The 16,678-nt window shown below is 47.9% G+C and overlaps 1 protein-coding gene across 8 annotated transcripts in view; it reads left to right on the forward strand.

Moving 5' to 3' along the window:
- Positions 1-1,392: 1,392 nt before the first annotated feature.
- The window catches only part of DIP2A (DIP2 acetate--CoA ligase A), a 62,356-nt gene continuing 47,070 nt past the window's right edge, over positions 1,393-16,678 (forward strand). For 4 of the 8 annotated variants that reach the window (XM_083154599.1, XM_083154601.1, XM_083154603.1 and 1 more), the window contains exon 1: positions 1,398-1,820. In XM_083154599.1, the coding sequence (XP_083010725.1) occupies positions 1,730-1,820 (91 nt within the window). In that variant the 5' untranslated portion in view covers positions 1,398-1,729. Of the gene's footprint in view, positions 1,821-16,678 lie in introns of all 8 variants that reach the window. The other 4 variants (XM_083154602.1, XM_083154604.1, XM_083154605.1 and 1 more) reach the window with 3 other exon arrangements.

Consider the following 16,678-nt stretch of genomic DNA (forward strand, 5'->3'; position numbering starts at 1 on the left):
CACCCCACTGTGCGCCCATTTCACATTACACCCACTGTGCTCCCAATTCACAATACACACCCCACTGTGCTCTCGAATCCCATGACACTCCCCACTGTGCCGCCAAATCACATTTCATTCCCTACCGTGCCGCCAAAATCATATTATACACCCTATCGTGCCTCCAAATTACATTCTACACCCCATTGTGCCTCCAAATCACATTATACACCCCCATCGTGCCTCCAAATCACATTATACACCCCACCCTGCCTCCAAATCATATTATACACCTTGCCGTGCACACATGTGAAAATGTGCCCCAGCTCTATTATGCTGCTGTTTCAAAGCAGCGTGAATGTACCTCAGCCAGTGGTTATAGTAACTACAGCCCAGGGAGATGGTATCTGAAGAGGAGAAGGGAGTGGAGCGCCAGGCCTGCAACTTGACCCTGACTGCCCATGCTCCTCTATACTGACGTGTGCTATGACAAGTGCTATGCAATCTTTGCTAACTCTGTACTATGTACATACAATTCATACAATCTACATTAGATTTGTACTATATAGTCATTGCTGCCCTGTCTATCTGGGTTTCGATTTGTGCTGTCACGGGAGCGCGCATCGGGATTCGCGTCATTTTAGCCCCACCCTTCGCTGCGGTCCCGTGAAAACCTGTATTTTGTGCTGCATGGAAGGGGGGTGCAGGGGTTGCCTGGCCAATGCGGAAGGATTGCCCACCTTCTGATTTTTGCGAGCCTCTCAGCAATTCCAGGAGGGTAGGCAAGCCTGTCTTCTCTCCACTTCATCTCTTTTCCAGGCTTAATACATTTACCCCATTCTCTGTAAAGCGCTGCGGAATATGTGTGCGCTATATAAGAAACTGTTAATAAATAAACTACCTCCAGATGGCATTACATATTGCAAGCAGGGACAATAATAATCATAATTAATTTGTATAGCGCTCTTTCACCAGTGGAACTCAACCACCGCCTGCATTTACATTCCAGGGAACACACTTTTTGGAGCGACGATGCCTATATAAGGGGTTAGCTCACACTGCTTCACACATTTCCCCCCAATATCCTCATCCTTAAAGCCTGCATGGCTTATAGGCTATAGCTCCATTGCAGCAGCTGTATCATAGCAGGTTCTCTGTGTGACTGACCTAGTACAACCACCAGGTGGCGCATGGCTAGGGAAACTTCACACTGCCACACACTGCCTATCACACCTCCAGTTGGGGTTACGCGCTGCGCGACCCTGTGCCCAGCACGTGTGGGGGGAAGAGTTTTATCCGCTCAATGAGTGCTCAGCGACATACGTTGTAACCAATAGGCCGATGAGGGGGCGTGGTTACGGGCGCACAGCTCGCCAGCGGGGGCGCGCTAAGTGGGTGTGCCTGCCCGCCGTAGTGAATGAGTGACGTGCGCTGCGCCGCGTTTCGTCCTGTTACTAGGCAGATTCCCGGCTCCCATCGCAACGCTCTTACACGCCCGGCTTCTCATCTGCGCGCACCGGGCCGCTCCCAAGCGCGCTCCCGAGGCAGGCCGGTCCTGTGGGGATGGGAGCGGAGGCAGCAGGGAGAGGAGGAGAGGCCTGAGCGGCGCCGGGCTGAGAGCAGCAGGCAGCGCAGACTGAGGAACGCGCACCGTGCACTAGGGGGCAGTGAGCTGCAGGGGGTTATGCGGGCTGTGTGCCGGGAGCGCTGGGGGAGAGCCGGCTGTTGTTGCCGCTGTTAGGGGACCGGGATGGCGGAGAGAGGGGGGTATGCGATCCTGGAGGCTCTGCCCGTGGAGATCCGGGAGAGTCTGGCGGAGCTGGAGCTGGAGTTGTCTGAAGGTAAGCGGGGGAAGATGCTGATGGTGCAACTATAAGGGTATATAATAATATATATCCTTGTGTCTGGGCAACTACAAATCCCAGCGTGCCGTGACAGCCTCTGTCGTGCAGGCCATGCTGGAACTTGTAGTGCTGCCAGACACTCCTGCATGTATTGTAATGTAACCATATGTCAGACGTGATGCAGACCCATGCAATACAGATATATACAGTATACACCCCCCAGCTGCAGTGCCCAGGCCTGGCTCTCTGACAGCTGTCATACCCCACTTGTACCACTGGCTCATACACAACTGCATATGGCAAACTTTGCTTTCTAGTAACCATTTTTTACACTGTTACATGCCCACTCTGCTAACCTACTGTGCTGCTCTAGACATTTAAAAGGGTCCCCACCATTTTTATATGTAAGGTGGACTTTGGGAATAATATTTGGCTGTCCCCTACCCTTGCTTATGTCCTGCAATTGTGGGGTGAAGCTGGCATGCCAGATGGCACCGGTACCTTAGTCCCTGATTGGCGTCACCTGTCAGTGCCCATCACAATGTGTAATAATGATTAGTTTTGTCAGACCTTGTCTGTCTGTAGAGATCAGCTTCCAGGCAGTGATCTTTCCTCCATTGATAAGGACTGGGTGATGGCAGTGCCGGCTGTGTGACATGACAGTGGAGGCAGTGATATGTCCCCCAATGATGAGGACAGGGTGATAGCAGTGCTGGCTGTGTGACATGGCAGTGGAGGCAGTGATCTGTTCCCATTGATGAGGACTGGGTGATAGCAGTGCTGGCTGTGTGACATAGTACTGGCTGTTGGCAGATCAGGCCGCTCTATAATTTAGTAGGATCTGTCTGACTGTTGGGATCCCCACTGTCGGAGTGTCATCTGGCACCCCACAGCTCTTGTATGTAAGGATTTCTGTATTCTCTCATTTATATTCTTACTATGATTCTCCTTATTTGCATATATATTGCGCCTCCACATGTTGCTACCTTTAGGGCTCATTGTGTGGTTTTAGAGATTCTCATTTCAGGTTCCAGGCGGTGTTACATGTGGGAGTCTATAGGAAAGCCATTGTTTAGGATATGTAACATGGAGCCAGGCAAATGCAGATTTACTTCTGCTGAAACTATGGAGGTTACAGACCAGTTTCTCAAACCTCCGCTATTGTATTCCTGGTGTTAAGGATATCCATGCCTGAGCACAGGTGACTTAATTAGTTTCTCAGTCAATATGATTTAGCCATTCAGACTCAAGCAAGGATACACTTTGGGGAACTGCCCTAAGGTACCCATACACGGTACAATAATTGAATGCGTTATTGGACTAGATCGCAATTTACATGCGATGCGATCTAGTTAAAAAGTATGTGCAGCACATCGTTTTTGAGCTGTATGATGGGATGTGCGCAGGAGCGCGCATCTCATCGCATCCAGCAATTGTACCCTTTATGGGCACCTTTAGACTGGTAAGCCCCATACATACTAGATGAAGTGAAAGGTTATTGTTTAGAAAGGCCTTTCTGAACGATCTCTTTCACAATATTGTCTAGTGTGTACGCTCCATATCATTAACAATGCGTGCTCCCACACTTCGCTAACGATGATTGATATCTACCGATTATGCAGGTCAATTTGGCAATATAGCCGAGTGACCTGCGTGTTTAGCGGGCCCTGGTGATGTCACTGAAAGATATGGGTGACCGATATTGTTCAGTGTGATGGCCGATATGGTTTAAGTACTCCAATCTGTAAGTGTGAAAAAAATATAGTTGTTAAAAAAATTGTTTTAATGTTCTTGCTGTACTTCTTGCAGTGTAGGGCAGGGGTGGGGAGCCTCAGCCCCAGGGGCCGCATGCGGCCCCCATAGCCAGTCTGAGTGGCCCGCCCGGCGGTTTTGCTGGGAATCAAGTAGAGGAGATTCTCACAAGAGGTCGGGAGTTCTCGCAATATTCTCCTTAATCAACAGCAGCCGGAGACTGTCAGTCAAATTCAGCGGCAGCCGCCGGAGCGTGGGACGGCTACAGCAGGACAATATGTGGGAGAAATTTTTACATATGGCCCCCAAAGGATTTTTTCCCCATACAAATGGCCCTTGGCACAAAAAAGGTTCCCCACCCCAGGTGAAGGGGATGTTACTGGTCCATAAAGCAATAACCATGAATGAATACAAGACCTATTTACATGACTGCAAATAAAATACAGAGTTGGCATCAAATGGTGAAAATGTTACTATCCACTAAAAACATTAATGGTGCTAAAGCATCGATGTTTATCACTATGCCACGCTCGGGGCTTTTAGTGAATACATTCTGACCTAGTACCTGGGTACCACAAATACTACCACATCAAGTAACACACAGATGTAACATTCTACTACAGTCATGTGTCAGGCTGGGCTTAAAAAATTACAGACAGGAGCTTGCCTTATTTGTTGGTACTTTACCTCTCTCTAAAAAAAATTCAAAATCTCCCCATAAGTTACTTCTGTGCTATTCCAGAAACAGTGCTCACCTGATCTGTTCCCTTTCTACATACGCATGCTAATAAATACCCTGTTGTACCAGGTGACAGATCACATGCCCCCGCCTTCTAATTACTGTTATTTGGTCCATCCTCTCCATTCTGCAAAGCTCAACACGGGTGTCTGGCGGTGACTGAGAAGTGCACCCTGGTGTCCTGCTCCTGTGAGCCCTGCGCGAATCAGGACGTTTGTTCTCTGAGCACCACCGTGTCCTATTGCTTGTACATGGCAGCAGGGAGCTCTGATATAAGCACTTAACACTGGCATCTGGTGTCCAGAATACTGAGGGCATGACCTGGTATTTTCGAGTGCCAATGTTTGATGGAGCTAGTACAACTCCACAATGGCATGGAAGTAAATGATGCGTGTTGAGGTCCTGTTTTAGTAAATATGTGTGTGGACGCAGCAGTGACTGAGGAGGTAATAATAAAGGATAACGTGTTATTGACAGTATAATAGGTTAATGTCGGGGTGCAAATCATTGATACAGGGAATATTAACTGTGGTTTGGGGGTTAATTAAGATTAATATAGCAATGATATGGAGATACTGGGTGCAGAGTGAAAATGGTGATAAAGGGATATTTTAATAGGGAATTATGGTGAGGGGGCAGTGCTAAACTGTAGTGTTTGGAGAGGGTCGTCCTGGTGCTTGGCATACCGGCGAAGGGTTTCAGGAGTAAATATGTCTTAGTGGGACTTAGTGTATAACAGTCCCACATGTACCTCATGCAGATGAGTTCTCATACAGTGTGGCTCAAGGTTCTTGCAACTTAAGGCCCATACACACTGGGTGATATTGAGCTGAAGGCCACTCAAAACAGCAAGTGGTGATGCGGGTACCAGCAGATAAGACTTAGCGCTGCACTATGCAAAGCCATCCTCCCCCCGCTGATGGCGCCGGGCAAGGGGAAAGCCACTCAGTGTGTATGCGATGACAGCAGTCATTGCTGGGCATAATCGCCCAGTGTGTATGGACCTTTAGGCTGCGACATAAGATCTATTTAGTAAAAGTTTCATCTTCTTTGCACTCTTAAAAATGACAAGATACGACAAAGCTAAATTAACAGCGGACACTGACCTCTGGGGCTTGCGGTACTTGTGCATCTTTGTGCAACTAATACAGTCACATTGCTCATATCATATGTTCCTTTTTACACAGATTTGCAACTCATGGTCGTACCGTATGGCGTATAGACGCCAGCTATATGGAGACATATTTGTATATGATTCCCACTAACTGTCCGCTATGTCTATAGAAGATGGGAGTGTATTGGAGCAGACTAGGTATTTACCATTAGTCCGTGTAAGGGTATCAATATTACAGGTAAGATATTACAGGTTGCTGTATAAGGAACGCCAATCCAGACAGCATATCTGCATGTGAAATAAGTGGTAACCAATCGTACGCCGCCGATAACTGTTTGACTTGTGTAAAATCCTCAGTTGCATCTGGACAAGATAGAATACAATGGAAGATGTCTGCTGGCGGTTACAGAATGCATCTTGTGATTGTACCCCACATGGACTGAACAATGCTGCTCTGTGCTCTACTTCTCATTGTGAGAGGAAGTCCTGTAACATCTGTATGTAAAGTCCAACAAGCTTTGTAAAGAACCTTTGACTTGGTTGAACCATATGAATAATGAATAAGATAAAAATCTAGGTATGGTATGATTAAACACATTCTTTCTTACCTGGGTCCCTCTGTTTTCCGAAGTGTTATGGGGTGTACACTCCATTCGATTTGGACACATTTTCGAATTTTGCTTCTTGAAACCAAATCGACCCTAAATAACAGTGTTAACTGCCTTCGACCTCGATTCGCGGCCCCATGACATCAGGATCGACAGCAGAAATAAATTTGCCTGGCAAGTCTGTTTCTGCTTCGATTTGGAAGATCGGAGGCAGAGTAATGTTGATGTCAGAGACCCTCTTCAAAAACACCTGGGCATGCCTGCCTTTTAGCGCAAACAGAAAATGTCAGGTTACCGCCCCCCCAAACGCCGGCTTCCTGTCAGTCAAACTGCGGCTACATTGCGTTTATGATTTCTACGCATTTTCAGTTCCTTTTTCCCCTTGCACAAGTGCGATGCGAATGGTACACTTGCCCAGTCGTTCTATAATCGCTCAATATGCAAATTCTCTAATTAGTGGTCGGTGCTGAATTAGGCCCCCAATCTGTGTCCACGGGGATGGCAAAGTATGATTATTTTTTTTATTATTTAAATTTGACTTTTGCAAAATGAAACAAGTTTAGCTAATGCCACCTTCTTCCTTGGCACACTTTTTCATACACATTGGGCCTTATTCTAGTTCACGCTTTCTGACAAAACCATGTGCACTGCAGGTGGGGCAGATGTTACTTTTGCAGAGAGAATTAGATTTGGGTGGGGTTTTACTTCACAGTGAGATCTATATTGCAGTGTAAAAATAAAGCAGTCAGTATTTTCCCTGCACAGAAACAAAATAACTCACCCAAATCTAATTCTCTCTGCACATTTTACATCTGCCTCCCTGCAGCGCACATGGTTTTGTCCATCTAAGAAGGATTTTGTCAGAAAGAGTGAACTAGAATAACCCCCATTGTCCACAGTCACAGGTTCACTGCTCTACAGACTAAATTGGGGCTTTAAGAACTTTGATATACTGAGGGACTTCATCAATGTAATTGTTAGTAGAACGTCTGATTATACCCCTTTCACACCAGAAAATGCAGGGACCCACCCGGGAAATTGGCCTAGGGATCATGCCAGGGCATTCCCAGGTAGGCCCCTTTCACACCAGAAAAGTCCCTGCATTTTCTGGTGTGGGGAGGTGGACGGGAGCTGGGATGGCGGCAGAGGCAGTTTACAATACTCACCCTGGGTTGCTGGTCCTCGGCGCAGGCCGGTGATCCACACAGGCGGTGGGCGCAGATGACGCAGCTGTCATTTGTGCCCGCCACCTGTGTTGATCCCTGGCCTGACAGCACACCGAAGACCGGCAACCCGGGTAAGTACCCCCTACCCCTTTCACACCAGCCAGGTCCCTGGGTTGAACACGGGAACAACCCTTTTGGCCCGGGAACCTTACACACCAGCGCTAGTCGCGGGTTGTTACCGGGCCCAACCCGGGAAATTAGGCTGGTGTGGAAGGGGTATTAGTTGTAACCTGTATATCACACACTGCTGAGAAGTGCTGCAAGGGGTGTCAGACCCACTAATAACCCTTTCACACGGTTTCCAGGTCACACCCAGGATTTAGACACGGGAGCGACCTTGCATTTGCGCTGTGTGCTGTTTACGTAAACCAGGTCACTGACATCATCCGGGGGGGGGTGAAGCATCAGGTGGGGGAGGAGGCAGCACTGAGGTGACGCTGCTGCTTCCTCCATAGAAGTGAACAGGACCCTGATTCCTCGACCCGGATTACCTGTTCACACTGCCCAGAAACACTGATCTGACCTGGGAATTTCGCTTCTTTTATCCCGGGTCAGGTTGCTGGACCCAGGATATTTAACATGGCCCTTTCACACCGTACAGTGGCCCCGGTTATTTTTGTGGTATGAAAGGGGTATAGTTTGGATGCTACATTTTGGATTAAGGATGCTTTGTTTTCCTCCTGATTGGAGCACAGTACGCAACTAGGAATTGATCAACAAGCAAAATGATAAATGTGGCAAAATGTCCACTTGTTTGAATTGATCTGAGCTCAACATCTAGAAATGTCTGCCATTGGTTTCATGCTATCGTTTCAGCTGCAGTAAGCAGCGCTGGGTGGGCACGTTAAGGGGGATCTACAAATGTGACCTGCCAGGATAGTAACACAGTCTCTAACAAGCCTTCATTCCTGCTGTCAGGCCAATGACCCACTTCCCTACATGTCATTTAGGGTTTAGTTTCACAGTCTGTATTTAAACACCCACACGACTCTCCTGGCACCTGCCCCGACATGCCGACCTGTGTGTATCACAGCTAATTTGTGTGTGAACAGTATAATCCTTCTATTCTTCACTCGGGAAACCATTTCTACTCTCATATAACAATTTGTATGGACTTAAGTGCATTTCTTGTCATCCGGTACAGAGGTTGGCTACTCACAATGTTGGGGGGGGGTTCTGCATGAATAATTTACATTCATCCAAACGTTAGTTTATGATCTAAAAATGGGTCTATTTACTAAGCCCCGGATGCAGAAAAAGTATACGGATTTAGGGGGGTAGTCAATAATGGATTATGTCTGTTGGAGGTACAGGGCTTCTGTCCTGCATTGGGGTTGCCTGGAGGTACAGGGCTTCTGTCCTGCATTGGGGTTGCATGGAGGTACAGGGCTACTGTCCTGCATTGGGGTAGCTTGGAAGTACAGGACTTCTGTCCTGCATTGGGGTTGCCTGGCGGTACAGGGCTTCTGTCCTGCATTGGGGTTGCCTGGCGGTACAGGGCTTCTGTCCTGCATTGGGGTTGCCTGGAGGTACAGGGCTTCTGTCCTGCATTGGGGTTGCCTGGAGGTACAGGGCTTCTGTCCTGCTTAGGGGTTGCCAGGAGGTACAGGGCTTCTGTCCTGCATTGGGGTTGCCTGGAGGTACAGGGCTTCTGTCCTGCATTGGGGTTGCCTGGAGGTACAGGGCTTCTGTCCTGCATTGGGGTTGCCTGGAGGTACGGGGCTTCTGTCCTGCATTGGGGTTGCCTGGAGGTACGGGGCTTCTGTCCTGCATTGGGGTTGCCTGGAGGTACGGGGCTTCTGTCCTGCATTGGGGTTGCCTGGAGGTATGGGGCTTCTGTCCTGCATTGGGGTTGCCTGGAGGTGCGGGACTTCTGTCCTGCATGAGGGTTGCCTGGAGGTGCGGGACTTCTGTCCTGCATGAGGGTTGCCTGGAGGTACAGGACTTCTGTCCTGCATGGGGGTAGCTTGGAGGTACAGGACTTCTGTCCTGCATTGAGAATATGTAGCTGTCAACATTCTGTAGTTCCCAAGTAACAGTTGACTTGTTTTTGATGACCGATGACCTAAAAATGTTTTTTGTTTATACCGTAGTCAGTGAAACGGTTAATAATATGTGCACTTGAGAGAATGGACTGGATATTGCTCTCTGTCCGGCTTATTGTTATTACAGGAAGAAAGGGAGGAAAGGGACCCAGATGTTGAAGTGCTCATTGTGCGGCAGTCAGGGTGACCTCTCTCTGCACTATTGATTCCTTTCTGTATGTGTCAGACCCCTCTTGTGTCTCACTTCCAGCCCGAGGATATAGTACACAGAGCTTACACATGCCTGATCAGACCGGCTGCCCGCAGGTCCTAGCAGTCGTCGGGGACACATGTACGTTTCCATTTGTGGATGCCGTGTACCAAGTGCAAACGTGTTTAACCAGATACAGAGCTGATAAGCCAACCAAAATCCTTATTTTCTTTACCGTATATTTATGGATTATTAAATGACCAATGTGACTGCTGGGAATGCTCACGTTGGTTTCATTTAACCATTTTTGATCATTTTGTATTTTTTCTTTCCCTTTATCTATACAAAAGGGTAAGCTTGTGAGCAGGGCCCTCCTACCTATATGTCGGTTTGTTTCTATTCTTTTTTTTTTTTCACTGTTGTCTCCAATTGTAAAGCGCAATGGAATATGCTGTGCAATATAAGAAATTGTAAATAGTTTGTATCCATTCATTTTGATATGCAGTTATAGGTTGTCCATGGGGTCTCTCCCCTGGCATTACGACTGTTTTGTGTAATTGCTGCCTCCTTTCAGTGCTTGAGGTGGAGCTAAACTATGACCATGGAGGCATCCAACTACTGAATTACAAATGAACTTATCTTTTTATGAATTTCTAAACATGAGTAATTACACCCCCCCCCCCCCCCCACCCCCGAGGGAAGTGTATGAGGGGCCTTGAGAGTGTGTATATTACAGAATAATATTTAAAAAATTGGTAGTTTTGTGCTTTTTAGGGAAGTGGTCGCGATGAAGAGCTGCTTATTCCATGAAGTAAATGTTCCATCTACTGTAAGGCACAGAGTAGTAGCTGCACTTCTCATCGTATCACTGTTATTTGTATAAGCCTTTATCAGTGGGGCTGTAACAATCCACCATTGTGCCATAAGGTGTACGAGGTCATTAAGCAGCTACATACTTGTACAGAGCAAACCGTCAGAATCGCCCTCCAGCCGCGCAGATGGTGTCCTTCAGGACCTGTAATCTCGGGGACTAATGGCTATTTATTTTAGATTTGGTCACATTGCTTTGTGTATGGATTATCTGTCCTGACAAAGACTAATTACACCCCCATTATAGCTTTATTGTTGGAGGGGTTCAGGTCAGCGAGATGGGAAGTTATCTGCCATTGCACAGCGGCAAACAATGCCTGGGTGCCTAAATATGAGGGCAGAGTATTGGTGGTACATTGGGAGCCGGATACAGTCGCTAGGTTGACACTATGAAGATCGGCAGGTGGTATTTCCTAACCTTCCATCCACTAGGGCAGGGGTGGCCAACCGGTCAGAGGTAAAGAGCCGAAAAATATTGGTAGTCAAGCTAAAGAGCCAACATCATGCGCGCGCCAAAGGCGCATGCGCCAAAAAAAGGGGTGTAGTCTATTTTGACCCCTTGGGTGGGTGTGATACAAATATGCCTCCAATAGTGCAGTGCCAGATACACATTTGCCCCCCACGGTGCCAGGTATGCACCACACGGTGCCGGGTATGCCCCTATGGTGCCAGAAAGCTGGTATGCCCCCACAGTGCCAAAAAGCTGGTATGCCCCCACAGTGCCACAAACTGCTATGCCCCCACAGTGCAAATTTCCCAGCAGCAGCACTCACCGTTGTTGCTGCTGCTGCCGGGTGGGGAGAGGACAGTCTGGTGTCCCCCTGCAGTCCTCCTGTCATGTCACCGATGGGAGGAGAGCACAGCACAGCACACCGCGCGTCTCCTTCCCCCTCACTTCCCTGTGACTGGGCCGTCCACCGATCAAAGCTCGCTGGCCGGCTCCTGATTGGCTGCTGGCCCGCAAGCTCTGATTGGCAGACAGCCCAGTCACAAGGATGCACAGTAAGGGGTAGGAGAGATGCGCGATGTGCACTCTCCTCCCCTCAGAAGGAGAAGGGATTCAGGGAACCGGCAGCAGGGGGGACTGGGATGGACGGTGGGCGGCGGGCAGCAGTGGGAGCAGGAGCCGCACTTTACAAGTGGGAGAGCCGCATGAGGCTCAAGAGCCACGGGTTGGCCACCACTGCACTAGGGCGTGGAGGGAGAATATAATAGTGTGCCAGAAGCATGGCGAGCGCAGCGGTACACTGTGATGTCTATGTCGAAATTTGGGACAAAAAAAATGTGAAAAACTCATGTTGACCTAATGCTTGATATCTTCCATCTGTAATGAGGGCCCGAGTGATCATATTGCCCAGAACTGATGTAGGGCTCTGGGTGCACAGACGTATGTGGTAATGGTGCTGTTGGTACTGCATCCCATGGTACAGTGTGTGCTACAGTAACCGTGTATCCGGTGTCATGTCAGAGGGAGATGGGTGTGGTGAGTGCTGGGGAGAAATGCACACTATGTAATTGGAATGAAGGAAGGGGTGTGCTCGCTGACCTAGTCTCAATATCTAACTAAATATGTGCGGTTGTTACACATGGGAGTTCTCTCACATCCCTAGGAGTGTAGTAAGATAAGCATTGGGGAAAGTGAGGATTATGACAACTGAGGAAGTGTTCTGTGAGACTTCCAGTGGCCGGGTAGCCGGGACGTGTAGGTGGTGGTCAGGGAAGAGCAGCATACAATGTGCTTGGATTATTACAGACGTGTATTCTGGTTATTATCATTACTGGGTTACACAGCATGCACGCCGTAACACAGAGCTGTACCCGCATCCCTGAGACACACAGCATGCACGCCGTAACACAGAGCCATACCCGCATCCCTGAGGCACACAGCATGCACGCTGTAACACAAAGCTGTACCCGCATCCCTGAGACACACAGCATGCACGCTGTAACACAGAGCTGTACCCGCATCCCTGAGACACACAGCATGCATGCTGTAACACAGAGCTGTACCCGCATCCCTGAGACACACAGCATGCACGCTGTAACACAGAGCCGTACCCGCATCCCTGAGGCACACAGCATGCATGCTGTAACACAAAGCTGTACCCGCATCCCTGAGGCACACAGCATGCACGCTGTAACACAGAGCTGTACCCGCATCCCTGAGGCACACAGCATGCACGCTGTAACACAGAGCTGTACCCGCATCCCTGAGACACACGGCATGCACACTGTGACACAGAGCTGTACCCGCATCCCTTAGGCACACAGCATGCACGCTGTAACACAGAGCCGTACCCGCATCCCTGAGGCACACAGCATGCACGCTGTAACACAGAGCTGTACCTGCATCCCTGAGGCACACAGCATGCACGCTGTAACACAGAGCTGTACCTGCATCCCTGAGGCACACAGCATGCACGCTGTAACACAGAGCTGTACCCGCATCCCTGAGACACACAGCATGCACGCTGTAACACAGAGCTGTACCCGCATCCCTGAGGCACAGAGCTGTACCCGCATCCCTGAGACACACAGCATGCACGCTGTAACAGAGCTGTACCCGCATCCCTGAGACACACAGCATGCACACCGTAACACAGAGCGGTACCCGCATCCCTGAGACACACAGCATGCATGCTGTAACACAGAGCTGTACCCGCATCCCTGAGGCACACAGCATGCACGCTGTAACACAGAGCAGTACCCGCATCCCTGAGACACACAGCATGCACGCTGTAACACAGAGCAGTACCCGCATCCCTGAGGCACACGGCATGCACGCTGTAACACAGAGCTGTACCCGCATCCCTGAGGCACACGGCATGCACGCTGTAACACAGAGCAGTACCCGCATCCCTGAGGCACACGGCATGCACGCTGTAACACAGAGCTGTACCCGCATCCCTGAGGCACACGGCATGCACGCTGTAACACAGAGCAGTACCCGCATCCCTGAGGCACACGGCATGCACGCTGTAACACAGAGCGGTACCCGCATCCCTGAGACACACAGCATGCACGCTGTAACACAGAGCTGTACCCGCATCCCTGAGGCACACAGCATGCACGCCGTAACACAGAGCTGTACCCGCATCCCTGAGACACACAGCATGCACGCTGTAACACAGAGCTGTACCCGCATCCCTGAGACACACAGCATGCACGCTGTAACACAGAGCTGTACCCGCATCCCTGAGGCACACAGCATGCACACCGTAACTTGCCACCCATCAGGCTTTCTGATTCCCTTACCTCCTTCAACCGCTCCCTCAAAACCCACTTTTTTCGACTAGCCTATCCCTCCTCCTAACCTCTTTTGATCCTCCTATCCTGCCTCCGTTCCCCTCTGTTCCTACTTATCCTGTTGTTTTTCGTTCGTCCACCCACCTATTTTTAGTATGTTAACTCTTATGAGGGTCCTCCTGCCTCACGTACTCACCCTACCTCTTTACCTCACCTGTGCTCCTGTCCTGTTCTTCCCTTCCTCTACTTCATCTTCAGTCTCCTCGACAATTTTGACACCTACTTCTGAACTGATGCTGATTTTATTTCTACCAGCTATACCCCTATTTATACTGTATTTTTCAACACACCCTGTACGTTACCTTGTCATTTGTTTTTTTGTTTGCTATGTACGGCGCTGCAGACACTTTGCGGCGCCTTATAAATAAACGTATACTACTACATGGTACATGCCTGTAGTGGGGGAGGGAGTTTTCTGGCTACGGTACTTGCGTGTATGGGAAGGTGCTTCTGTGTTTGAGGAAGGGAGGGGGGGGTTTGCAGTGTATGGTATGTGTCTGAAAGTTTGTGGGGGGGGGGTTGTTGCAGTGTATGGTGTGTGTGTGTGTGTGTATGGGGGGGGGTGGTGGTGTTTGGTATGGTATGTGCCTGTAAAGGGGGGGGGTGGAGGTTGCAGCGTATGATATATGCCTGTAAGGAGAGGGGGGGGGGGGGGGGGGTTTGCAGTAGGTGCTTGTGTGAATGGATATGTAGACTGCAGTGTTGAAGGTAATTGGTCAGTGCAGTGTACAGTGACTACATGGATTATTAGATTGCAGTGACCTCCAGCATGACCTTGTTATAGAACATTGTCTATATTATGCGTTCAGTTCTATTCCTATAGCAGTATACGGTACTTTCACCTTTTATCTTTTGCTCTGATTGTGCTCCTGAGTTACAGGATGGTCTGCGATACCTAATCCATTAGTAGCACCTTTTTCATTGAGTGGAATTCATGGTTGTTTTAAAATAAATTTAAGTGTCTCAGCAAATAAAAAATATCAATGAATAGAAATTCAGGACTACTGAATATATATATATATATATATATATATATATATATATATATATATATATATATATATATATATATATATATATATATGTATGTGTATGTATATATGTATGTGTATATATATATATATATATATATATATAGATATAGATATAGATATAGATATAGATATAGATATAGATATAGATATAGATATAGATATAGATATAGATATAGATATATATATATATATATATATATATATATATATATATATATATATATATATATATAGATAGATAGATTTACACAGTATAAACAGGACAACGACCGATATGTGCCAACATGTCAGATGTCCACAAACCACAAAGAGATAAGGCGTTGTGGCTCTGAATCTAGAACAAATGCCCCATGTGTATGACTATAGATTAGGGGTCCGGTCACAGAGCTGTATATATATATGGCTATACCATTGCATACTTGGCATGTGTATGTGTGTACATACGATGGGGAATGTAGACTAAGCTCCACTGGTGCAGGTGCTGATGTCAATGACTATGACACCTCACATATGCGCTCTTTACCTCTGACCGGTTGGCCACCCCTGCGCTATATAATATTTAAGGTTTAGTGTTCCACATTCAGGTCCTTAGGCCCGGAGTCTCTGTCAGACATTGGCTTGTGTGACTGTGTACAAGTTGTAACCGTTACCTTCTGTTGCTCTCTACTGTTACTGTAATGAGGGATGAGCACGTTGTTTGTAGAACCCAGAGTCAGGCACCTCCTGCTCCATGTAACTGTCATCAGGCTGAAAGTCTGCCTGCTTCATCTTCAGTTCTCCTTCAGTAGCCTGATGGGAAGGCGATGTGACAGCGCAGTACAGGCTGGTATAAAGTATAAACACACAACGCATTCATTGCTAATAAAGTACATGTCTCCAAATACCGACAGGAACTTATCAATCAATCATTGTGTTCACCCATTTTCACCAGTTAAAAGTAATTTGCCGGTTGCTACTGGTTACTGGTCCCTTTTTTTTATTTTTATATCACACCATGGCGTTATCAACTGGTCATGTGTAGTGTGATGCATGAGCCCATTGGAAGTGTAACTGACTCACCTAGCCAAAGACGTTGCATAGGGTTCTTCGTTTGAAGCTGGGCATACACTAAGCGAGTTGCCTGGGACCTTCCCGGCGGCAGGATTGCATGCGACATATCACATGCGGTACTTTTGAATGCGGTCCCAGCAAAGCCTGCCTGGCTCAGAAGCTATCTAGCAGATGGCTTCTGCAGCCGGTGCGAGTCGCAAGCTCCGCACCGCGCATCGCATCACACCTGCTATCAATCACATGCAATTTGGGCAATTTATGTGTGATTGATTGCTGCAATCATAGGAAAAGGGCCCAAATTGCATGTAAATCACCCTATTTTATACACTGAGGAGCCAAGTTATCATGATCACTGAGCGATGTTGTAAAAGTATCCATTCTACAGATAATGCTGACCTTGTCAGCCAGCCATCGCAGTTCACCAGAAAAGGAAAAAGAACCGTGCACTTGACATTTAAAGGAAAATATGTAACAACTGCATATACTTTTATCAAAGCCAGAAGAGCCAATACATGTTTTTGTGTTACTTCCTTTTGAACCTGATCTTGTTATGCAATGTAAAGAGAAGAATGTGGTTGCAGAAATTCTTCCTGTATAAAAAGCAGCGAGTGGAATAGTGATGTGATGGGTGTGTGGTATATTAGGGAGTCTTGAACAAAGTTTTTCAGGTTTTTTTATGTCCATGTCGTTATCGGAGTACGTGGACATCCAATTAGTGTAAAAATCTGATTACCGGGTGCTGTGGTGCGTTTGCTGTGGTGCGTTATCACACGTAGGGCCGGTTTGCGTGGCGGAAGTACTGTTGTGGTTGTGGTCACAATTCTTCACCCGGCCCTGTGAGATTAAACTGCCTAAGCCAGATCTACTGTTGGTCTCTGCTGTCGCCATGGTGACAGTAGCTGCCCCCAAACATGGGGTTAA

This window comes from Crinia signifera, chromosome 7 (genome assembly GCF_055691185.1).
Source record: "Crinia signifera chromosome 7, ASM5569118v1, whole genome shotgun sequence".
NCBI lineage: Eukaryota > Metazoa > Chordata > Amphibia > Anura > Myobatrachidae > Crinia > Crinia signifera.